The sequence below is a fragment of the Simochromis diagramma genome, unplaced genomic scaffold (assembly GCF_900408965.1).
Source record: "Simochromis diagramma unplaced genomic scaffold, fSimDia1.1 OVJJ01000545.1, whole genome shotgun sequence".
Lineage (NCBI taxonomy): Eukaryota > Metazoa > Chordata > Actinopteri > Cichliformes > Cichlidae > Simochromis > Simochromis diagramma.
In genome coordinates, this window is record NW_024387371.1 from 8,327,760 (window position 1) to 8,353,521 (window position 25,762).

Genomic DNA, 25,762 nt, shown 5'->3' on the forward strand with positions numbered 1-25,762 from the left:
ACTGTTTTAAATGTATGTATGCATTTGCTATAAATCCTCTGTGTATGTCTGCACTATTGCTGACAGGTTGTTCTGAAATTGCAACCAAGCATCAGATATCACAGTGTGTCAGTAAAGATCATGAACTTTTCTCTTTTTGATCGTTCTTTTTTACCAACATACAGTCAGGTGAGGAGGAAAGCACGCGTTCTTTCACCTCTAAGGTTTTACATGTCATGATGTCATAAAAATATACATCCTCTGATGCTTGCCAGGTTCTAAACTTATTTAAATCCAACCTCAGAAGAACAACATATCATATATGACATTGTGTCATTTATTCAGTCAAATCTAAGCCGTTAAAACAGATACAGCGTGTGAAAAACTAAGTACACTTCATGATTGAGTAGCTTCAAGTATTCATTTTCAGTGTGACCTCATCAGTCACTTCCAACAACCCTCCCAGGCTGATGGCAACAACTGCTTCTCTGAGATGATCGTCTTTTTCCTCCCTGGCGTTGTGTTAATGGGCACCTTCATGCTGCACACCTGCAAACTGCCACAGCCTCCGCTTTTACAGAGCTGCTCATGTACACTCACACCTGCTGATGATCAGTTAATCAAGCGACTGTGATAAGCAGCTCCTAGCTCTTGCTGACCCTGTTGATTCTTGGGGAAGTAGTAGGATGTACTTAGTTTCACTGCTTCTGCATCCAGATAAATACATTTAAGGTTTTTCTTTTATGGTCTTGTTAAATAAATAAATAAATAATGGCATGCACTTAATCATCTTAGATTGCATTAGACTAGTTTTAAACCCTTCAAAAGGACCAGATTATTTTATTATGACCTGATATATAAACCCATAGAGCTGCAGTAGGGTGTACTTTCTTTTTACCATGACTGCATAGAGGGTCAGTAAAATTAAAACAAACACTGACCCATGCAGGACGCTCTCCCTCGCTCTATTAATCTACTACCTCAGATTACACATGGCTGAAGTGATGCTAGGCTGTAGTTAAAGAGCACTAATCAATGGCAGCCAGTTAAACTTGATGAACGTCGCGTTTATAATCATTTCCTTTGTGTGCGAGTGCAGTGCCCCTTCTTTAAAAGTGGAACCCAGCACAGATTTTTAGCTACAATTTGGAGGTGTCCCCTTAACCTGTGGCAGCTGATTACTGTGCTACTGTTTTGCGAAGGAGACGTCTATAAGGTGTGTGTGTGTGTGTGTGTGTGTGTGTGTGTGTGTGTGTGTGTGTGTGTGTGTGTGTAGAACAGTCAGACACTTCGTCCAAACTGCACGAGAATCAATACAATTAAATTAAAATGTGTCCATCCGATATTTTTATAATGCTCGTTGTTTGGTTCACGTTTTCACACTCCTGTTTGATTGTATCGTGTCCAGTGAATAATGGAATTTTATTTCTATTAACATGTGTTAAAACAAACAGAAGCTACTGCCTTATTGCTCGCCACAGTGAGTAGCTCCACATGTTTGACTGAGGATGAAACAGGTCCTTTCCCTTGCTAGGCGGATGTGTAAACAACGACCCCACGGAGCTTCTATAATGTGTTCAAATTAATATTATTTCAAAAGTCTTTCTGAATGATAAGAGTTTGGTGTGCCTAAATGTTCTTCAGTAGCCTGGAAATGACAAAGCAATCACAAAGGATCTGGTTTCTAAAGCTACACAGTGATCGTGTACTCTGCATATAAAGCAATTAAAACATTGTAAATATACTCTCCAGTAGTTTTCAGAGTCCAAGCAGATATATGTAAATACTTTGTTTTGTCCAGTTAAACCACAGCTCCAACATAAAAGGTGGAAAATCTCAAAGCCGTCATCGATTTCATCGAGACGTTAAAGCGGCGGCTTTCGGTCAGTCAGCCTTGGGTTTGTGTTATGCCGACACAGCAGCACATGAATGAAAAGAGACGATGCTCGATGTGGCAGTGATACAGGAAAGAGACAAAGAGACATGAGACCAACCACCACTGTAAGCGCTGGGAACGATCTAGTAATAAAATCTAACGAATGGGGATTTTCAGCATCTCCATTTTTACACAGTAAATTTTGTTGCCCACCTAAAAAGCAATATATGCAATCATTAGATTGCACACACAGCAGATTGTATTTATTTTCACCTTCATCTTTTTGCTGTCTTTGAATGCAGAATCCACTGGAAAATAAAATCCTGGGCCAGAAAGTATGCAGCGTTGGATTCTGCAGCAGACGTGCTGTGAATTGGTCTTAAATCCCTAAATTTCGCCATTGTCAGCTTAGATTGTACACCGTCACAGTATAAATGTCTAAATGCATTTTTAGATATAAAAAAATCTAATTACAGTTGCACAGCTGGAATCTGTCAGTTATAAAGTCTTGCTATGCTACTAATCATCGTGCGCTGTGGTTTTACACCTCGAAGGGGAAATTATTTTTAATAGACTAATCTGATGTGAGAAGATATGAGAAAAGACACAGTGATCCAGACATTTTCTATACAACAACAATGCTTTGGCTTCAGGGACCTGCTGAATCCAAGTGCACATCAGGTTCGGCAGGTTTTTCCTCAAAAATAAAAAATAAATAAATAAATAAAAATAGAGAGAGAGCAAGAGTTGATTCTGAGTGGAAAAGTGGAATATTGGCTGAGTTTATATGGAATGACCCTTCATGACACCAAAGAAGAGAAAGCACAGTACAAAAAAAAATAAAAATAAAGCGCCTTCTGGTTCCTGAGGCTACTTAGCACATAACACAATTTGGTGGAAGAGGTTATGAAACAGTTTAGTAATTATATTTAATCAGATTGTGTCCAGCAGGAAATATCATTTTTGTACGCAGGTCAGATCCCGCCTCAGAGATCTGCGCCCAGTCACAGCGTAACTCAATAATGTGCTCGCTGCGGTGGGGCTCAGGGCAGTGCAAGCGCAGGGAGGCAGAGCTACAAACTCTGCTGGCTTTTATTCAAAGAAAGTGGCACTCGTGGAGTTGTATCGCCCTCCTGCATCTGACCAATCATAGAAGGACTTAAAGGTTAAGTCATTGCAAAACTATCACACCTGGCCTAGCACCTTCCCTTTGAATTTTAGACGTGTGAGAGCGAGGAACCTGCAGCTCTTTAACATTCACAGGAAAGAAAGTAACCTCTCCAGGGAGGCGAAGGAGTTTCTTCTCTTTGCTCTTCCGCTCAGTAGCATCATTCCGCGTTATCCTCGGGCATCTTGGAGCACGACCATGAGGGAAAAAAAGAGATCCAAAAACTGATTTCTGTCTACACACTTCCCAGCGCACCTCCCAGTGTTGCAGTGTCATGACAGCCAGAACCGACTGAGGACAGGATGGTACGCTGATGCTCTTCTTCATGCAACAATGCACAAGCGCTGACACCTGCATCAGATCTCACACCAATGCCACGCACCTCTGATGACAAGAAGACGCCCGACTTGCACTGAGACATGCGCGCACACACACACACACACACACACACACACACAGCCTCAGAAGTCCACCCTCCTCCTCTTCTGAACACTGTCAACATGGATCAGCTTGCATTGACTCATAAAGAAACTCCTAAAAATAAGTCTGTTGGCAGGGTGGAAACAGACAATGCAGAGCACGAATCAAAACGTCACGTGTGAGCAGACATAAGACCAAAAAAAGTAGTAACAGTGGCCAAGAACACATATTACGTCTCCATAATTACACTCATGCATAGCTCACTTAACACCAGCTCCACGGTGCAGAAATGGATGGTTGTAAACAAATGTGTTAAGCCACACACTGCTTGCTGACCTGAATCTCTTCATTGCTTAACCTGTGCCTCTGCAAAGCCTGCCACGCAACATGGCAACAGCCAGAGGGATCACCTGATATGCTCCGGCAGAGTCGGGATATCTCATTTCTGCTTAGCTCACTAAAACGGAAATCCAGCCTAAAACTGAGACGTGGTTTTCTTTTTGGAGCCCAGCAGGGTTCAGCATTACGTGGTCCAGAAAGACATCTGTGAGTATATAAAACAACAACATAATGTTAAAGATCTTGGGATTATCTAACCTACGCTTTTACTTCATATAAACTGTTAAATACTATACATCATCTCACCTTTCAGCCAACTAAATCATCAACTGTTACCAAATTTAATCAGCTGCATAAAGATAGATGAAACAATATCGCCCAAATAAAAGAAAATAAAGAAAAAGAAATCAGCTTTGGAGTTTCTACTTAATTTTAGAACTAGTCAATAATAAAAGCAGAGCTCTTACAGAAGATGAAATTATAAAGTGTCTTTTTATGATCTTAATGAAACCATAGTTGGATGAAGTTTTGACTAAAAGGAAATTTATCCCAGACCAGAGAAGAAGAAAAAAACAATGTTGAATGTGAAAATTGGAGGAAGGTCAAATGTGTCAAAAATGAAAAGATGTTCAAGAAGGAAAGAAAAAAAACTGTCAGAGAAAATCTTTGTGACCTTTTCCAGGAGACTGACAGCAGAGTGTGAGACTGATGTGCTACATAAATGTGATCCTGCGTGAAACAAAGATAAACGTCTTCCTGACTCTCCTAAATAATTCTAGTCTGACCAACTGGCTGCTTCTGTGAATGAACACCCTTTTCTTCTATCCTAGTATCACTAAATATGCTTCTTGCTACCATATCGGTGGCTAAATTGGAGATATCTGTTGGCTACCAGCACATGCCTAGCATGTATTGTAGCCAACAGATATTAGGCCCTGAGCTGGAGTCAAACTTGCCAACAATGGCCAAGCGTGTGAGGTTAGCTAGAAGCTGAGAGGACTATTGGCAACTTCCAGTGGAGTGATAAGATTTTCCAACCGGCAAATTCAACACCACTGGAAGATAAATTCAATTTCCATTAAAAATGCTCCGAGAGGTCCCAAGACCACAAACCCAGCTGAGTCACCTGCGTCAGTCACTTGAATTTGTGGAGTTGAGGCCTAGCAGACAGCTGACAGCTACAGCTCGACATGTTTGGGGGCTGTGTCCCCTGACTTCAGTATCCACCTGTGGATTTTTATTTGCATTTTAATTCAGTTCAGTTCCATTTATATAATCTTATTTCCCAACTAAGGTCAAAACACTCAATATCATAAGGTAAAGATCTACAATACTGGAGAGAAAAGCCCAACAAACTGAAGATCCCTATGAGGAAACAGTCTGTGACAGTGGGGAGGAAAAACTCCCTTTTAACAGGAAGAAACCTCCAGCAGAACCAGGCTCAGGGAGGGGAAGCTATCGATATTTGTTTATGAATGATTATATTGACTGGACAGATGACAACCATTCAATGGGCTAATAACTTTCCAATGACTCTGAGACGCAGTGCTTCCTGGATTCAAACAGGTTTTATCTGAGGTGTTGTTTTTGGTTCATGTGACTCAGGATTGTGTATTTGATAAAACTTTAGTTGAGCTTCTTTAACATACTTGTCCTTAACTCATCTATAGAGCTGGGCGATAGAACGATAACGATATGTATCGCGATATAACTTTTACTCGATAGAGAAATTAAGCTATCGCGATAGACCTCGCTGCTCTTGTCCTCTTTTAAAAAAAAAAAAAAAAAAAAAAAAAAGGTCAGCCAATCCAAATTAAGTAGCGCAGAGCCGAACCAATCACAGCCGCAGCGTCACGTCGCGTGACTTGTTACGTACAGCACAAGTGCCAAGCCGCACGTGTGTTTGTTTGGGAAGCAGCCAGCGCGGTAATGGAGGAAATGAGTGTGCAGACTACAGAAAAATCAACCGAGCGTGACCGAAGTACGAGAGAAAACAGATGATGGTTCCAACGCCGGAGAGATTGTCGAACGGAAGAGCCATAGAAGTTCCGTAGTGTGAAGGTATTTCGGCTATTTCAAGTCTGACAAAAAACAGAGTAGCGTGCACTGTAAATGTGCCGAAAGCAAGTCTGGAAATACAATAAACTGGTGCATGCGTCACACTGTGCGCCACGTTATTGTTTCGGTGAAATGAATTTCTACAATACTGTTACTGTTAATTCTACTCTCTGCAGTGTTTAAATGCTTACATATACACACAGTTACTGTCCGTCCACACATACGACTCGGTTCTGCTTCTATGCTCCAGCTTTGTTTACTTTTTCCCACCGAGGCTTCTAGACTTCTGATTGGCCAACATTTCTGCACGGTTAGGAATCTAGCGCCACCTGCTGCTTTGGCATGTTCATAGCAGCGTTTTCCTTCATTTCTCCCTTTATGTGTGGACGGGATTATTTTTTAAAACGAAAACGGAAAATCTCTGTTTTCAAAAATACCCGTGTACGTGTGGACGTAGCCTCAGTCTCTGACTGGAAGCGCTAATTCGTCATTCGGCTTTTGTCAGACTAAAGTAACTGTTAAAACTGTTTGAAAAGCTCAGCTATACAACAAGGAGAGATGGAGAATTTCCTTTTAGTTCTCAGTTTATTTGATATTGACAAAAGTTAGTCAGTTTTGTCTGTTCTTCTGTAAAACAAACTAAGATTTATTTTTAGAATTAATATTTTGTTTCTAAGTGGAATTGACAGTTTAGTCTGTTTCGTTTGTTCTATTTTGAAACTTAAACGCTTTAGCGGCTGCCTTTTGTGTAGTTTGCAATATTTGCCTTTATCTGAAAAAGTCTCATGTTCCTTAAGTACATCTACCCTGTTGAACTTATTATGGGAAATAAATATTTAAATAAAAACAAGCTGCTGATTATTTCACATTTTACTTGTGAGCAACGGCACATTTAAATCTTACAAATATAGTTATTTGGCTTATATCGTGATAGATATCGTTATCGCCTGAAATGGAAGAAAAACATATCGTGATATGAAAAAATCTCATATCGCCCAGCTCTACTCATCTACATCACAAACCTCTGGAATTGACCACATTAAATTAGGCCACTGCATACTCAGACTCAAAGGAAGACTTTGATTTGATTGGTTTTTTAGGTTAAACATGAGCACGCCATGAGAATGTTAAATGCTATTAAAAGACAGTGCCTCTGAGCTCTTTGATGAGTTAGCCTGATCTTCCAGTACTGATTCATGAGATTAGACAGTGCTGAAAACACTGGGGTCCATTAGTCAATGATTTAAGGTCTTAGTTCAGAACAAGTCTGAGATCCTGAAACGGCACGATGTGCAGTTGCTGCTTTGAGTCTTCACACCACCATTAAAAATGTCAGAAGTACAGGAACCTTAGTGCTTTTGAGTATTAGTAATATGCTCATATATCAATCATTCAAACTTTACAAACCCTCTGAGTCAGCTTTCAATTCAATGCCAATGAAAGTCAAGCCTGTGAAGTATATTTTCTGCTGCATACTGAGCACCGTATTATCCTCAAACCTGCATGCCAGCGCTGCAGTCCGGTCATTTTGTATCAGTGACAATGCATAAACACGTAAACACATCAGCCTCTGGCTGATAATGTAATCTGGCACCGGCCCCGAGGGCTGAGCAGAGTGGAGGAGAGCAGAGTGCCAAGCACTCCAGAGGCTAAGTTTGCTCACCCGCTGTAACCCTAAAGCCTGTGCAGATTCTATTACTGCTTCTGAACAGTTCAGTAAACCATCAGCCTGCCATTCTCCGCATTAATGATGAGTGTGCTTTAATAATACCCACATCTCTGCACAAAGACTCTGAGCCACATTAGAAAACACAGATGCTGCTTTAAATCAGAATATGTAGGCGTGTGTAAAAGTGTGCATCTCCTCAGATTTGCTTTTAATTCTTTGCCACAGTAAACAACGTGACGTCTTCACTCGTCTTTGCCCACTTGTGAGAAACTGGTTCTGAATCAGAGGGCCAGTGCCCCTTTAAATATCCCCGTCCAGAGTGGAAACAGACTGCCCCCTGTTGTAAGCACACATCTGACCCAACAGCCAGCTTTCTTTCAATTCCTGAGATTTTAATCCATCCATATATAAAAAAAAGCAGGTCATGCTTGAAAGAATGAACTGCTTTTCTCAGCTGCTCTTTGGTAAAAATCTGCATTATTTCCCATCTAAAATGTGCAGAAATGTAAGTTAGTTTGAAGCAGAGGTATAAAATGAAAGGCCTGCTCTCCTGGTCACTGGTGAATGAAATGTCCATTTTTATATATATAATAAAAAGGCTCTGAATAAAAATACTGCTTGAATAAAATGTAGTTCTTTTCTCAGAAACTTCATGATTTACATTCTCATGATTTTAAATGCAAGACAAAAAAAACTTTTTTCTTTAGTTTTCTTAAAACTGATGCAAAATCGTATCTTTTCCCTGCACAAACGAACCACAGTTATACATCTCTGCATGAGAAATGATGTTTTTCCTCTCAACAGCATTAATTCAGCATCTCTGATTAGGAGCGTGCTCTCGACGAGCTCATCCGAAACACAAAATTAATCCTGGATCAACAGTCTTTCTCAGAGATGTTTGATAAATTAGGTCCCTTATCTTTCCAAGGAATGGCGTTCTCTCGCCGACTATTGGCATTAGAGCGGAGCTCCGGTGTTAATCAACTCAGCAGTGCATATTTCTCCTAAATCCCGCGCTCAGTTACTGGATCATGTACTGTCCCATTTAGCAGAGGATACGGAAAGAGTTTGCCCCACTTTTTAATTTTTGTTGACTCATTGATGCACATCTCTGAGGAGCATAATTAAAACGTGAAGTATCCAGGGGGAGTAGCAGCCCTCTGTGTCTGTACCACTGAATCATTTTATCAATGAATAAAATCCTGGGTAGATGTTGTTGGATGGCTTTTGCCCGCTGGTAGGGTCTCCCACAGCAAATTGGTCCTGGGTGAGGGACCACACAAATTCAAAAAAATCTCTATGAGTGTGAAATCTAGGGAACAGTTCACCCTGCCTGTGACAGGGTTACCAGCGCCCCGCCCCGGAGCCAGACCTGGAGAGGGTGCCCGAGGACGAGCGCCTGGGGGCCCAGCCCAGCCAGGGGACATGGGCCCACCCTCCTGTGGGCCCACCACCCGCAGGAGGTGCCTTAGGGGTCGGGTGCAGTGTGTGCTGGGCCAGGTGTCAAGACCCTGGCGGACCGATCCCCAGCTACCGAGACTAGTGGCTGGGACATGGAACGTAACCTCTCTGGTGGGGAAGGAGCCTGAGCTACTGCATGACATTAACAGGTACCAGCTAGATATAGTCTAGCTCACCTCAACACACAGCCTGGGCTCTGGAACCAGTCTCCTGGAGAGGGGACGGACTCTGTCCCAGTCTGGAGTTGCTCTTGGTGAGAGGCAGCGGGCCGGGTAGGTATCCCCTCAGCTTGCTGCCTCCTGATTGAGCTGTTCCAGGCATGTCCTGGCGAGAAAGAGGTCTGGGTTTCTCTTAGGCTGTTGCCCCCACGACCCTGCCCCAGATAAGTGGAAGAAAATGGACGGATGGATAAAATCCTCACTCGCTGCTAGTAAACATAGAAAACTCAGTTCTTTGGGGTGAACCTATTCTCTTTTCTTTATTTTCTGTCGTATATGAACCGTTCCAGCGGTGCATCCTCGTATTAAACATGTCTTAAATTTGAAATAATGATGTCAGTGCACGTCGAGGTAATCCATGTGAGCCAGAAGCTTCAGGCTTCAGATTGATACCGTTTTTCTTCTTCTCTTGGGTCTGTATTAAAGCTGCACAATTAATCAAAGTTTAATCTTGATCTCGATTTTGGCTTCCCACAGTGAAACGACTGCGATCGAGCGATACTGAAAATCCATGCTCTGCCAAAAGAATGCAAAGCAAAAACGACTGAAGCGCTCCCTTAATCAGCACCTGACCACGTGGCTGCACGTGCCAGTCCCGGCTGCTTCCTGCGCTGCGCGGATTGCAGTGTCTTGAATGAGGCTGGATGAGTAACACCGGGTTAAAGACAGATTTATAACAAAATCCAAACGTCTGGCACAGCTTTAGTCTGCAAACGCACCCCTCAAAGCGGATCAGCTTTAGGGCAAGTGATGTTAACCAAGAACATATGCAGAGAGTGCTTTAGACTTGTGTCTGTAGCATAAAGCAACACCACTAACTCATTCAACTGCCTGAAAACACACGGCAAACTGCAGGGTAATTAATGCACGAAGGCCAAGAGAAAACAATGCAACGGCCGCTGACGCCCATAGAGCACACCTGTCTGCATAACCATCCGGCTCGCAAAGACCTGCTGAAATTACCAACCCGACTGCACCCATGTTGGCGACAGATGTGTCCGGTAAACACGATGACTAATGTTGCTTCAGGAAAACGGTCAGAATATTGGTCAAAGGTATCCCCACGTGCAACACCTGTGCTGTATGCAAAGTTTCCTTTCTGTCAGTTTTATTCACACCTATCATGCAGGTGCAATGAATGAAGTGAAAGCCTTTATACTTTTAGGAGATGCATCTAAGTCAGGAATCAACACACTGATACAACTTTGTGTTAAGCTTTTGTTTTTCTTCTAAGAGTCGAATCGAGGTGAATGAGGAGGGTCAACTTTATTTACAGGTGTGCAGATATGAAAGCAGTGTTCTGCTTATGATGTCAAAGACAGGAGAAATCCTTTTTTGGTCATCAGTGAGCACACACACCTGCTGTTTGAAACGTCTGTTTATGACGGCTTCAGCTCTCAGGCAGGAACGAGCTGAGGGCCTGCATGAAATAAGGATTATTTTCAACTGTGAACAAAGAAATAAAATCCCTAGAATAAAAATATAGAGCTGGAAATGAACGGTCTCCTTTTAATGAAGACGTCCACAGATTCAGACAGCTGTAGAAACATTTATCCAGCTCTGACACCAATGACGCTTTTAGACAACTGAACTAATCTGTTCCTGAATATAGGTTGGACTTTAAAAGTTGTCCAGAGAGGGCTTTAAATGGGGTGATGAAGCAAACACAAATAGTACATTAAAGTGGGACATTAACTATCAATGGATTTGAGGCTCTACTCAGCTCAGACACCACTAAATGCATATATTAGCAGCATGAATGGACTCAAGTACAAATAACAAGCACTATGCTCCTTAACAGAATCACATCTTTGGAAATACATGTGATCCCCCAGAGCAAATCACTGGACCGAACTTTTTCAGAGCTGAAAGGGTTTTCTTGTTGTTGGTCAGTACGGGGTTAGGGTGCACATCTACTGGTTTATGTGGAATTTTCACCCTGCTGGTATACCCAAAGGAAACCCTCACTGCACAGTACCTGCAAGGGCAAATAATTGGCAAGCTAACACCTTCTAGTTTCTGAAACTAAGCGTGTTCACTGGTTATCAGGTGGAGAGGTCACATTAAATGAAAGGCTTTCGCACACATTTCATTCAGTTGGCTCTGCGTCCTCACAGGAAGAAGGTTGTGGGTCGACTCTTTCTCTGGACACCCTGGATTCCAGCTAACAGGGAAAAGTACTGCATAGAAAATAAATTAAGGGTGTAACTCTGTAACCAACTTTGCACCATTTAAAAACATTGTACCATTATTTTATGGTACCCTCTCTCTAAGATACAAGTGTCCCACATCAAGAATGCTTTGGTAACACACAACTGTACAGACTTATGGCTTCAGCATTCTTCACCCCGACCACCATCTGTCGGGAGAAGTCAGCTAATGCTAACACGGAGCCAGATCTAAATATCCTTTCAGAGAGATGACTGGTTGCCTTCACCAGAGCTGGATCTGAACAGTGAGAACATTTGTTGGATGTTAAGGTGTTTCATGAAGTCCAGAACAGACAGAAACTGGCAGACGAAGAACTTGCAACATTACAGATAATACAGAAACCATTTAGCACAGATATGAATACGAGCAGGAGTGCATTGACGTTTTAGCTCTCCCTGTTTGTGTCACTCAGGCACAAAAATCTTTGAAACCCACAGCCTCAGTGGGCTCTGCATCAGCGACAAGCAGCTGTACCCTAAAAAAGGCACATCGAGGCACTTTAGCTGCGAGCTCACACCTTATGAGAATCTGTGGAATCATGTGATACTTTTACTGTTCTGTAATCGCTCTGACTTGGACCACCGGTGGACTGATACACAGCTCCCTCTGCAGCCACACAGTGCTTCGATGTTTTGTTAAACATGTGTAGAAGTCTGCTATTCCAAGACCTGCAGGCAGCTGTGAGAGAAGGATAAATTCATGGATTTGCCTCCTTTAAGCAGCAGAGGAACGTCTCCACTTTATTTCTCACATGTGAATTTTCCAGGTTTTCTTGCTCTACTATAATATTAGAGCACTGTGGTGGCGAAGGTGGGGCTTATTGGCTAACTTTAACTGATAAACAACATGTCACAAAAGGCTCCGCAATTATTTCACAGCCAATGAGAAACAGGGTGACCTGTCACAGATGTACAGGATGGCAAAGCAAGAGTCATCCACAGAGCCAGGAGCACATGGCTGCTGAAACATGATCTGCAGTAATGTAAGATGGAAAAAGGGCCGTGTGGGTCCTGCCTGCGTAATTAAATTGCTCCACAGCTCTTTTTCTGCATTTAAAGTATGCAAAACAGTCTCCATACTTTACATATTTGTCTGCTTTCTACTGCTTACGTGACAGTTTCTTGTTTTTCTTTGTTAATAAAGTAATCAATGCTAATTTATTAATGAGCTCTGGGTAGCAGGTCTGATACATTGTATATTCCAGTGGAAAATTTCCACAGCATTTAAAAGGCTCTGTTTGCATGTTGCAAATAATCACATGGACTGCAGCAGTCTCCGTGAGGCTCGGTGCACAGGTGGAGCTGTGACTTTAATCTGAAACACGCGCTGGACAAATGGGGCTCAAATATTTCCATTAGCTGCTAATCTGTTGATTAACCCTTTAACTAGTCGCTCAGCCCCGGTTACATCAACAGAAACTCGTAAGCAACAGCAGAAATGTTCGTGTAACTGATTATTGTGCGGGGATCGCAGCTTTATCACTCCGCACTGCTCCTACACTGACGCCGGCCCCGGCGTTTCCCCGGAGGCTCCAAACTTTCCCGTAACCACGGCGGCTGCTCTGACCTTTAATGTGCTCGTTGACGACGCTCTCCAGCCGGTCCAGCCTCTCGATAATCCTCAGGGTTTCACCTTTGCTGTCCTCCTCCAACTTTCTCTCCGCCTCGCCGCCGCCGCCGCTCTCCGCAACTTTAGGACCGCTGTTGGCCACGTAGTTGGTGATCCAACCGACGTACAGCAGGCACACGATGTTGGTCATACCGCTCAGGATTACGCATGTCGACACCAAAGTTTTAGTTCTCCTTGTGCACAGCATCGCGACGTCCCTCCATGGGCAGGCAGGTGGATGCCAGGAGAGGACGCGCTCGAGAAATGTGTCCAAACGGAACTAGAGCGAGTCAGTTCGCCTTTGCGCGCTCACGGGCCCGGATCAGCATCTCCACATCCTCCGGAGGCTTTCAGCGCTTTCCACTGCCGCACGAGCGATACTTCAGGTTTTAATCCCAGAGATGAAAACACGGTGTCCCGCTAAGCTACCGGCGAGTTCAGCCGCAAAGCCGTGAGACGCAGCAACCCACCCCCCACAACCCATCCCACCGCGTCGTAGCCCTTGCACAGCCCAATAGGAGGGGAGGAGGAGGGGTTTGCTGGAGTCTACCCGCCCCCACACACAGCTGGAGCGCACAGAGGAGGGCGGAGGGGAGGAATGTGAGGAAGCTCAAGTGCAACGACCCAAACAGTGACGATCGGCGCGGCGCGGTAACGGAAACCAAACTGGTTCGAGTAAGTAAGGAGCGGCATACCGCGTGTGTGCGCGAGCGCCGAGTCTACAGGTGAGTCTACAGGTGAGCCTGTGGGTTCAAGTGTGAGCAGTTTGGTGACAGATTCTGCTGGGACTGCAGGAAGTGAGCTTCACTCCTGTTTTATTAAAAATCATGACTGAGAAAATTATTTTTTATCATCCAAGTCACAGTAGGAGGTCATCTTTCGCACTACACGTCACATTTATATTAATGTAAGATCATCTGCATTAGACATATATGTATAGATGAACACGCACACACACACACACACACACACACACACACACACACACACACACACACACACACACACACACACACACATATATGTGAGAAACTTTGAAATGCAAGTATAAAAATATGAAACTTATCGTGTGTTGCACAAGCTTAAAGGTGAAACATACCAGAAGTGTTCAGTTCAGATCATATTTGAAGCTTCAGTAAACGCTGTGCGTTTGTGCACACGTGTGTTTTCCATTAACGCCAGCTGTTTTATCAGAGGCTGTTCCTGAATATTAGCAACTATTCACACGCTTCACTGTAGTTTTCATTTAGTTTGAGTTATATTTAGCTGCGAGCACGCATCATCAAAACACAAATCGTCAGCTATTGGGCCATCACATGTTTGATTATTTTTTTTAGAATACTCGTGATGAACATCATCAGATTCAATTCATATTTAGCCAGTTTTATGATTGCAGAGGTTCTGATTGGGCACTGGCACCGGGTTTCCTCGGTGAGCGTGAATAACTGTTGATTTAGCCATTTTTGCTGTGAATGTCCATGTGAAAGACACAATATAACTATAAATATAAATAAATAACTCTATTAGATAGGACCTTGTGTAAAATATAAATAAAACACAGTGTAATATTTAAAAGGTGTTTAAAGCCTGTATTGATTTAAAATTTCATGCCATCGACATGATAAAAGTCGGTACAATGAGGAAACCTTAATCACTGTGTTGCATCACTCTTTCTTTTAACAACACTGTGTGCATCTTTGGAACTGAGGGGAACAAATCCTCTGGGTTTAAAAGTCGAATGTTTTCACATTCACACTTTATCATTTCTGGGCCTCTTTTGTTCGTCTTTAATAACGTCCCAGAGGTTTAGTATCGCAATAACGGTTTAGGAATTACAGCCATTTTTATACACAGCCCCCCTTTTCAAAGGCTCAAAAATAAATGAACAATTGGCAGACAAGCAGGAGTATCCTGCTCCCTGTTAGGGGTAAAAGGTCTAGATTCCAACTGTTGAACTCCCAATTGATCCAAACTATAGTGTAAAAGCATTCCAACAGTTTCTCAAGGCTAAGAATACGATATTGTTCCACATGCATATGTAAAATTTACGTCCCAGCCCTCGATCAGGTAATTCTCACATTTCTCACTGACATACTGTAACTCATCATGCAGATTGTGGAATGATATCCATTATTACTTATAAAAACTCACCTGGTGGGCCTTGATGTGGGTGGCATGTGAGTCTTAGGGTTCACTCTGTAAACAGTGAACAGGTATTCCGTCTGCAGCTGCAAATAAACATCGTGACGCCATTTTTACAAACTCGACTGCTGCAGGTTTCACTGTTTTCCACATTACTCACAGCGAACATCTTCAGATTTAGCTTTATTAACTTTATTAACATGAAAAAATTAAAACTATGACTTGAGGGCTAACTGTCCGAAAAAGTGAAACATAACTTTCAGAGTCTCTCCACCAAAGGAATTCTTATACAGCCCTTACTGAGGTCTACATATGTGCATATTATACAGTCAATAAGAATGTACCGTCATGGCTTTGCTGCCAGTGAGTGGTTTACTCAAAGGCCTCTGGTGGGCATCACTTTATATGAGCACACACACTCACACACACATGCACGCACACACACACACGTGCACGCACACACACACACACACACATGATTGCCGACCACCTAGGGTTGCTGTACCTGAGAGCTAAAAGAACTTCAGAGCTTCACACCACCAGCAGATGGATCTCACAGTGAGGGCCTCTAGGCTCCAGCTTTTATCTTTGTCTTTCATCCACTGCTTCACCAATCGCACACACACTCTTGCAGACACACACGTACACACACGTGGCACTGAATCGAAAACTCGCCATTCACCCAAGAGCACTCTGGCAGATTCAGCTGACTTGCCGAGGGTATAAATAATGCATTAGATCTGAAATATTAAGGCTCTCTGGTCTATGCCGCTTTCAATCTCGTCTGACTGACTGTCTGTCAGTCTGTCTGGGTCTCTCGTTCTTTCTCTTCCCTCATTTTGGCCAAAAAGGAGGCAAAATGTCATTGATTTTACTGTGTTTGGAGCAAGAAAAACACTAAAAACCCACTAAAAGGGTTCAATCTTTGTCTTCCTGTAATGCAAGCAGACAATTGTTGAAGTGAACCTGATGAGTATCCTCAAAGCAATCAGGCATCAAAGACATCTCAGTTTCATCAAAATACGCTCCAAAACTGTAGCATCACTCGTCTCTTATGAGTTGCTGTGCTCAGGACACGCAGACTGAACATTACCATCATGTCTGTCACTTTATAACTGGCGTGGATGGTGGCAGGTCCCCAGGCATCTTTACTGCTGTAGGGTCACACAGGGTGGGGGGGGGCTGTTTTCACCAGTGTACCCTCAGGCCTTTTCCACTCGTATTAAAATTATTTGATAAAATCTGATTTCTGAGCAGTGATTGCCTTGGGGAAGACCTTAGGCCTGAGATGCAATTATTACATCAGTTCACAGATATAAGTTCTATCCAGCAAAGATGTTTTCAAGTCTACAGTGTTTTAAATGTTTAAAGGATACAGCTAACCACTTTAAGTCTCATGCAACTGTTGCCATTGCAGCTTGCAGAGGTAGTTTAAAGTGGCTCGCAAGATTACGAGGTCAGGGATCCTGCATGCTCAACTGCCTCAACATTAAAACCACCCAACTAAGAGCATGGAAGTGAGACCTTTACCTGTAGGCATTGTAATTCGAAAAGGTTATTTCTGCACGATCTGGATCTGAAGAGCCGAGCTCTTTATAGTCTTCTTCAGGCTCGTGGTGTGATGGCACAAACTGAGCTTGAGCCCAGAGGGAACGATCCATTGTTTTCTTGTAGAGAAGCATCACCTCAGACTCATAGAGGTGGACTCTAATGTCAGCCTTTTCAAGCCAAGTCTGGAAACTTTTCTCTTTTCTTTGAGGCGGTGACCTATGATACCAACCAATAAGCTGCTTATAATAGAGTCTTTAGATCCCTTCCCAGGTTATTCAGTCGCCACTCCTTTGCTGATCTACATGATGGCAGAGGGTCAAAGAAGAAATTCACACCTTGGTGCATGTGACCCTAATGACTCACCTCTCAGAGAAATTTGTTTAATGTGGATTCTGGTTAAATGACATTGTGTTTTAAAGCTGTGACTGAATAACTTGAAAGTGCATCATGGTGACACACAGCGGTTCCCAAAATATCCTTGCCATTTTGGAATGAGTCTGGCATGATTTGAAATTCCGGTTTAATATCAGAGGACATCGTCTCTTCAAGTTGTTTCAGCAATATAGAACTGATTATGTGGGAGCATGCCTGACTGCAACAAGGGCTTAATTAAATCAGCTCACGGGTGGATCAATTGAAAAGTCCTCTGTGTTGACAAGTGTTTGCTCTGACAGAGAGGACGAGGAGCCGGGCCCCCTGTGCTGCAAGCTAATGTCACAATCAGCTGAGATGAATGACCAAAGAGAATTGAACAGCAATGCACAACGTTTTCGTTTTGTTATCTACGTTCGGTGTTTTGCTGTTCGTGTTTCACAGCAGTCTTACAAACCAAATGTAGCTCGGAACAATTTATTATAGAACCTACTCAACAAATTTGTAGAAATATCTGGTATATATCAAAAAACTCTAACCTTCAGCTTATTCAATATAAAATACTTCACCGGGTCCACTGCACTGCTCAAAAAATGCCAAAAATGGGTCTGCTTCCATGTGAAATATGCACACATATATATCTCCATGCTCTGTGGCTCTGCACACTTGTTCAGCAGTTCTCGCTACAAGTAACTAGATCACTTTTCACCATGATTGGCTGTCTCATCCCATTACCAGCATGTCTCTGTCTGCTGGGGGACACCACAACAATTACTGATGATGTCCACAATCCCAAACTATTACTCATAGCGTTAACTATTGGCAAAGAGACAATCCTAGTGAACTGGAAAACAAGGACCACCATCAGTTTGACTCAGAGTACAGTTCACATTCTGTAGGATCTTCATTTATATTAGTTTATTTATCAGGATTATGGTCTTTGTCCTGTTCTTTCTCTTTCTTCTCTTATTCCTTTCTCTCTGTTTTTCTCCTTTTACCTTCTCCCTCCTCATCTGTTTGTATTATTGTGCATAATACAGCAGATCCACACTGGTAGAAATGACTTTCGCTCCCCGTTTCCTCTGTTTCCCAGTGTGTGTCCTGTCCTCTCGCCTCTCCCAGATACTTTATTGACTTGTTTAGCTAATGACTCTGTAAATGAAATGAGTCAGGCCCTGTGTTATTACTGTTATTGTTATTATTATTGTTTTGTTGCTGTTATTATTATTGACAGACAGAGCACAAGGAAAATAAATAAATTATATATATGTATATTATTTTCTATTTTTCACATTCACGTGTCCCTCAAAGTTTTTGAAATGCAGATAAAAAATAAATGAATAAAAAAAAAAAGCAAAAATCGATGTTTGTGAATAAGAATTGTTAAATTAGGCCACACCCCCATTTTTTTCAAAATAAGAGAAAACATTTACCTTACTTTCTGTTATTCTGGTGAATAAAGAATATTTTGTAATCAGTCACCAAAAGCATGTTGGTGGGTGTTAGAATACCTGACCGGTGCTCTGAAGTAAACTCTGTGTGTGGGAGCAGAGTGAAAAGTGTTTCGTCTGACTGATTTGCATTTGACATTTTGCGTTCTCACATCCATCAGCTCAGGGCTGCAGTGCATGTGCGACACTGGCTAATAACTGAATAACTGAGCTTTTTCATATCCTTTGTGTTAAAGAACATCAGCACATACATGTCACTGGCAGCAACATTGTTACGTCTTTGTTTCTGAAATATGAACTAACTGCTCTTTAACTGCTTTTGTTGGATAAATAAAACATTTTTAAAACACTTTACAAACTGAAAAAAAATTTTTTTTGCTGCTTTTTTCTTTTTAACCTGTAATGCACGAGGAAGAAAACTTGATTTCAATTAACTGAATAAAAATGGAGTCATCTGTTTGTTAAAGGAGCACATCTGGGATGTGCTCCTGAGCCCACATGGTGAGGACATAGAGGGGGCGACACACTGTTTTACAGACTACCTCAACTTTTGTGTGGACACAGTCGCCCCTGCTAAGACGGTACGGTGTTATCCTAATAACAAACCGTGGGTAACACAGGAAGTCAAAGCTGTCCTCAACATGAAGAAGAAGGCTTTCAGGAGCAAAGTGAAGGAGGAGATGAAAGCAGCACAGCGGGAGGTGAAACGCTGCCTGAGGGAAGCAAAGGACACCTACAGGAGGAAGGTGGAGCAGAAGTTGGAGAGGAACAATATGAGGGAGGTCTGGAATGGTGTGAAAACCATCACAGGCCACAACACCAAGAAAAGCACAGTGGGGGGGACTGTGGAGAAGGCAAACGAACTCAACAACTTCTTCAACAGGTTTGACCAGCCCACAACCCCCCCACCCTCACCCTTACTACAGAGTCCTCTCCCCACTCTCCTACCTCCCTCGCTTCCCCCCCTTCCTGACACCATGACACCCCCCTCCTCCAATCCCTCTCTCAGCAGCAAGACATCTCCCCCCCTCCCCTCCTCCCAAACATCTCCCAGTGTCACAGTGGATCAGGTCAGGAGACAACTGAGGAAGCTTCGCCCCAGAAAGGCAGCAGGCCCAGACAAGGTGTGTCCTAGGATGCTTAAGGCGTGTGCTGCTGAACTTGGGGAGCCGCTACAACGAGTCTTCAATCTCAGTCTGCGACTGGAGAGAGTGCCCGCCCTATGGAAGACATCCTGCATCGTCCCGGTCCCCAAAAGGAACCGGCCCAATGAGCTGAATGACTTCCGACCGTTGGCACTGACGTCACATCTTATGAAGACTCTAGAGCGGCTCTTCCTCAACCTCCTCCGACCACAGGTACAACATGCCCAGGACCCACTACAGTTTGCATACAAGGCAGGTGTCGGAGTGGAGGATGCCATCCTGTACCTCCTACACAGAGCCCACTCACACCTGGATGGGGGAAAAGGCACGGTCAGGATCCTGTTTCTTGACTTTTCCAGTGCCTTTAATACCATCCGGCCCTGTATGCTTCAGGAAAAACTGAACAGGATGGAGGCGGACCCCTGCCTGGTGGCTTGGATCTCCAACTACTTCACCGACAGACCACAGTACGTCAGGCTGAAGGACATCACGTCTGACACTGTGGTCAGCAGCACAGGAGCACCACAGGGAACTGTGCTGTCCCCTCTTCTCTTCACCCTGTACACCTCTGACTTCTGCTACAACTCTGAATTATGCCACATTCAGAAGTTTGCAGACGACACAGCCATCATGGGGTGTATCTGGGATGATCAGGAAGAGGAGTACAGAAGTCTGGTGAGGAACTTCGTCACATGGAGTCACACAAACCACCTGCAACTCAACACCTCAAAGACTAAGGAACTGGTTGTGGACTTCGGGAGGTCCAGAGAAGGTCCACTGCCGGTTCAGATAGAGGGGGAGGAGGTGGAGGTGGTCAACAAGTACAAGTACCTCGGGCTGTGGGTGGACAATAAACTGGACTGGTCATGCAACACAGAGCACCTGTATAAAAAAGCCCAAAGCCGACTGTACTTCCTCAGGAGGCTGAGGTCTTTTAACATCTGCAGGAAGCTCCTGAGGATGTTTTACCAGTCGGTGGTTGCTGGAGTCCTTTTCTATGCTGTGGTGTGCTGGGGGAGCAGCACAGCAAAGAAGGACTCATCCAGGCTGGAGAAACTGATCAGGAAGGCTGGCTCTGTGGTCGGCATGAAGCTGGACACTCTGGTGACAGTGGCAGAGAAAAGGACACTGAAGAAACTGCTGGACATTATGAACAATGCTGGGCATCCTCTGCACACGGCCATTAACAACCAGAAGAGTCTGTTCAGTGACAGGTTGCTTCTCCCCAAGACAAGAACTAACAGACTTAAAAACTCCTTTGTCCCACACGCCATCAGACTGTTTAACTCCTCTCTGGAGGGGAGAGGGAGGGGAGACAGGAGGACAAAGGAGGGGGGAACAACTAAGCTGTAGTGCCTCTTCACCTCACTGTACAATACCTTGTGCAATACTTTTTGTAAATAGTCAACAGTGCAATAGACCTCAATACTTGAAATGTGCAATTCACTTGTATTTTTATTTTTATTCCTATTTATTCTATTTATCCCCTTCGTATATTTTATTTATATTTGTCTCTGTATTTATATATGTGTGTGTGTGTGTGTGTATATATATATATAATATTCTGTAACTGTAACTTCTGTCGGTGCTGTGCTTTTTTGGAAATCGAATTTCCCAGAGGAACCCACCCGAGGGATTAATAAAGTTCTATCTTATCTTATCTTATCTTATCTTATCTTATCTTATCTTATCTTATCTTATCTTATCTTATCTTATCTTATCTTATCTTATCTTATCTTATCTTAAAGAGCTGCACATGTATCTGAAGCACCTGGCATATCTTCACTTGTATTTTTATTTTTATTCCTATTTATTCTATTTATCCCCTTCGTATATTTTATTTATATTTGTCTCTGTATTTATATATGTGTGTGTATGTGTGTGTATATATATATATATATATATATATATATATATATATATATATATATATATATATATATATATATATAATATTCTGTAACTCTGTAACTTCGGTCGGTGCTGTGCTTTTTTGGAAATCGAATTTCCCAGAGGAACCCACCCGAGGGATTAATAAAGTTCTATCTTATCTTATCTCTTATCTTATCTTATCTTATATCTGTCCTGTTGTACTTAGACTTGTGCAGAGCACGCTATGTGAAAACCGATGTTTCAGAGAGTCCTGGCAGGTTTGTGTTTCAGTGAAGTGCTACAAGATAAAAGCTCCTCCATCCTAACCTGAAACACCTATAAGATGCTTTTCTCTCGAAACTGCTTCTCTTCAAGTTCAGGTGAGACAAAATACTCGTGCTTCTAAAGACACGAGTTCACACGCCTAAAATGAGGATCTCTACAAGAAGATTTTTTGGCCTTGTAGTAACCCCAGCCTCACCTGACTCTAAACCTTTTTGCTAACGTGTTCTCCACTCAGTCGCAGGGCTCCTGTGGCGCACTCAGACTGAAATTCACTTCCCAAAGCCTGCCTGCTGACTTTGCCTCTTGCTATCTCCCCCTTTGTGTGTTTTTACCTGCAGAACGTCAATCACGAGTGAACCTTTCAAACTTTTATTGTCTCTATCTCATAAAGTGGATTCTTACCTCTCTATTAGGTCGCAGCAGGTCGAGAGAGGTATTTATCGAGGCAGTCTGTGGAAGTAAAAATGCTTGAAAAAGACTTCCTACATTCATCTGTGGAAAGCCAAGGTGAACAGATACTCTGAGTTTGTAGCAACACTCTCTTTCTGCACATTAAGACAAAGAGGCCTCAGAACAGATCAGTGACCCTGAATGCAGGATGCAAACAGGTTTCTATCACACATGGCTGACTTCCACAGACACAAACAAAGCGTTTTGCTGTTTGGTTGCTTAAACAGGGTTAAAATAACACATTCTTCTTCATTAGCCAGCTATACAACAGTAATGTGTGCCACAAAGCATTAAATACCTCATTTGTCTTTGCTTGTGTAAAAGCAGTGAGACATGAATATTCAAATTTCTGGTTGTTGTAATTCATCTGTAAAACTATACAGTTTTACTTTATTTTTTTTCTTTTCCTCATTTGGGTCATTGAGGACTTTTTCTCCTCTTCTGTGTCAAAGTTCACTTCCTGTTTTATTTTGAAGTTTAATTCCTATTGGTCTTTTCTGTTGAGTCCACCCATACCTTATGGATATTTAGTCAGGGTGCCTTTCCTCGGTTTTTTATCAGGTCATTATTACACCTCCCTGCCGTTTCTGAATCTCATTTTGCTGACTTCCTGTTTTATGGATTTTAATTGCTCGTTAGATTCTTCCGTCTCTCTGTGTACCATTTTTTTTGTTCAAACTCAAATGAAAGTTTGACATACAAGCCACAAGCCACAAGGCTGCCCGCTGGGATTGGAACGATGGGAGAGGCGTGAGTTTCTCAAAATGGTCTCATTGAGTCAGCACGGATAAGATCTTGGAGAGGCTACGGCTGCTGTGAACACTCAGAATAAGATCTCTGACTGCAGACTGGATACATCTCAGAAGGGCTCGCTCGGAACAACATCTCTGGGCGCAAATTGGATGACATCTAGGGGAGGCGCACTGCCGTGGGTTCTCAGAATCGGCTCCTTGAGCACAAGAAATGACAACATCACAGAACGCAAGTATGGCAAAGCTCACGGCTCTCCAACGGGAGATTGAGAGACCAGTGTTGGACTGTAGAACTGCTTTGAAATTTATATGAGCTGTTCGCACTAAAGTAAAAACACCATCACTTCATCATCACTTCACCCCTTTGGCGCCAGCGGCAAGGCTGGAGCCGAACAACAACACCCTGATAACGACTGTGTTTAGTCTGTTCCTTCCCATTCCATGCAAGGCCACCTGGGTTGGCTGGAAGACTGTTTACTTAGCCTGGCAGGGCGAAGGACACTGTCTCAGCTGAACTCTGGACACGCACACACATGCACACACTCATCCCCCCTCCCTTTCCAAACGCCTTCGACGCTTATTCCCCTCTGATGCTGACGGTGGATCAAGGAGACCAGCGCACGCAGGCCCGGATGTGCTGTCTAATTCGGCGGTCTCTCACCCTTTACCCGCCCCTGCTGCTTGTCATGTGTTTCTTTGGTGTATTAAGCGTTTTTCATGTGCAGAGGTGTTTTTTTCTGTTCTCAAACTGATCTCCCTGTTGGAGCTCAGTCTGGGAGGAGTTATTTTTTTCTCCTTATCTTTCCTCATGTGGTGCATTTTCCATGTTATACCTCTCTGACCCGTCTTCCCCATGTGATGTTTGTGTAATGTATGTATGGTTGGAGGGTAAGATGGCGCCGCCATTGCGTGCAATAGGTCGGCAGCCTTATGAAATTTCCCCTTGTGGGACTAATAAAGGTATATCAAAGGTCGTTGTTTTCCCACTAACCTGCCACCCACCTGGTTAAATGCATATTAGGTCCCCCTGTGAACATTTATTAAAAAACAACAGACGCATGGCACAGACAGTAGCTGAGCATTCTTCTCAGCCAGGATGAAAGATGACGATCCAACCAAAGCAAGCAGCACTGCTAAAATCAATCAGACACTCTCGCAACACTCTTGAAGCTGAAATGACGACTTCCAAATTGTTGCAGTTAGCGTGGTTTTATAGGCGAGCCTCGGGGGTCCAGGCCCACTCAATAAAGTGACGTAGCCCCCTCAGCTGAAGTCCACACAGACTATAAATTACACTAATTCATACAATGTGGTAATGAAAAACTGGAACACCCATAAAGCCGACGAGACACTGCAGGGTGAACTCGGTTTAATTATTCGGTTCACAGCAGTTTGTTGCTTGTGCAGAAATCGTGGTAACAGCATGACTGAGGACACTGACGGGCTGTGCAGGTGAGACGTGGGAAGCGCACCTCCTGTCAGAAACGAAACAGAAGTCGTTCATCAGCTCGTGCAGCAAGTTTGAAACCATGAAGCTGCTCTAAAACAAAACAGATGGAAATGTGCTGAGGACATTGTGCGCTCACACTCAGCTGTTCGAGTGTGTGTGGTGAGTTCACTGACCCACTTCTGCACAGCCTCTCCTCTCTGCTCGTCTCCTGCTGCACCACTGAAGTCCATGGCAGACATTTTTGCACTTTTTTCCAGCGACTACGTTTCTCTCCGTGTACTATACAAACAACTTTTTTTGTTTGTTTGTTGTTGTTTCATTTTGTTTTCTTTGTTTTCTTTGTTTTCTTTTGTTTTGCTTTTTTTTTTTTTTTTTTAGCAAAGTGAATCAAACTGAGTGTCCTCTGTCAGAGCTGGTTACCTGTCCAGTCTATGCCGTCTGCTGTCCACCTTTTTTTTTTTTGCCTGTCCCGTTTGGATCTTTTTGCCATTTTATTTTATTTTCACTTGTTACACACGGGACAGACATGACTGGGAGAAAGAAAGAGAGGTATGGAAAGAAAAACAGCGGGGAAGAGGAACGGTGATAAAGGGCAAAAAACAAAAACCAACAAAACAAACAGACAAAAAATACAAATATCAATCACCTGGATCACCTGCTGAGAAAGAAGAAAAAGAAAACAAGCAAAAAAAGAGAGCAATACAATAAACAACATCATCGCGATGATCTATGTGAATATGACAGTAAATACTAAATATTAAACATTATTGTGCAGCACGTAAGATCGACAGAACACAGTGTGCTTTGAGGTAGGAGCCAAAAAGGGTGTAGTTTGTGGGTGTGATCACCCGTGTGTACACCTGTGAGCATGGATGCGCTTGTTTTTAAAAGGTTCCTTCATGTAATGATCTGCTAGAGGGTGTGGGGGGGCCACAGCCCCGTCCTCCAGGGCATGAAGCAGGTATGGAGGAGATCAAGACTCCAGACATCCAGAGGCCCCCAGAACACAAGAGACCAAGGAAGACCAACAGAGGGGCAGCCGCGCCACTGTCCCGGAAAGAGTTGAGGAGAGTCCCAGATGAGGGCTCACTCAGCAGCCGCGGAGCAGAAGCCAGGGGGGGTTGCAGTGACGCGCCCGTGAGCTCCACCGGCAGCCAGCTGTGCCTGAGTGACCGAGCCCGGGGGTGAAGACTCCAAACTGCCCTCCGACGCCAGGGGTGAGGTTGTAGACCCTGATGGTCTTCTGGATGCCGTGTAGCGTGCCCACCAGCGTGTATGTGTTATG

The 25,762-nt window shown here is 43.4% G+C and overlaps 1 protein-coding gene across 2 annotated transcripts in view; it reads right to left on the reverse strand.

Annotated features, from left to right (window-relative positions):
- The window catches only part of LOC120719022 (polypeptide N-acetylgalactosaminyltransferase 18-like), a 178,743-nt gene extending 165,026 nt beyond the window's left edge, over nucleotides 1–13,717 (reverse strand). Inside the window, exon 1 of one of the 2 annotated variants that reach the window (XM_040007855.1) lies at nucleotides 12,966–13,717. In XM_040007855.1, coding sequence (XP_039863789.1) covers nucleotides 12,966–13,215 — 250 coding nt within the window. In that variant the 5' untranslated portion in view covers nucleotides 13,216–13,717. The remainder of the gene's footprint in view (nucleotides 1–12,965) is intronic. The other variant, XM_040007856.1, reaches the window with a different exon arrangement.
- Between the last annotated feature and the right edge of the window lie 12,045 nt (nucleotides 13,718–25,762).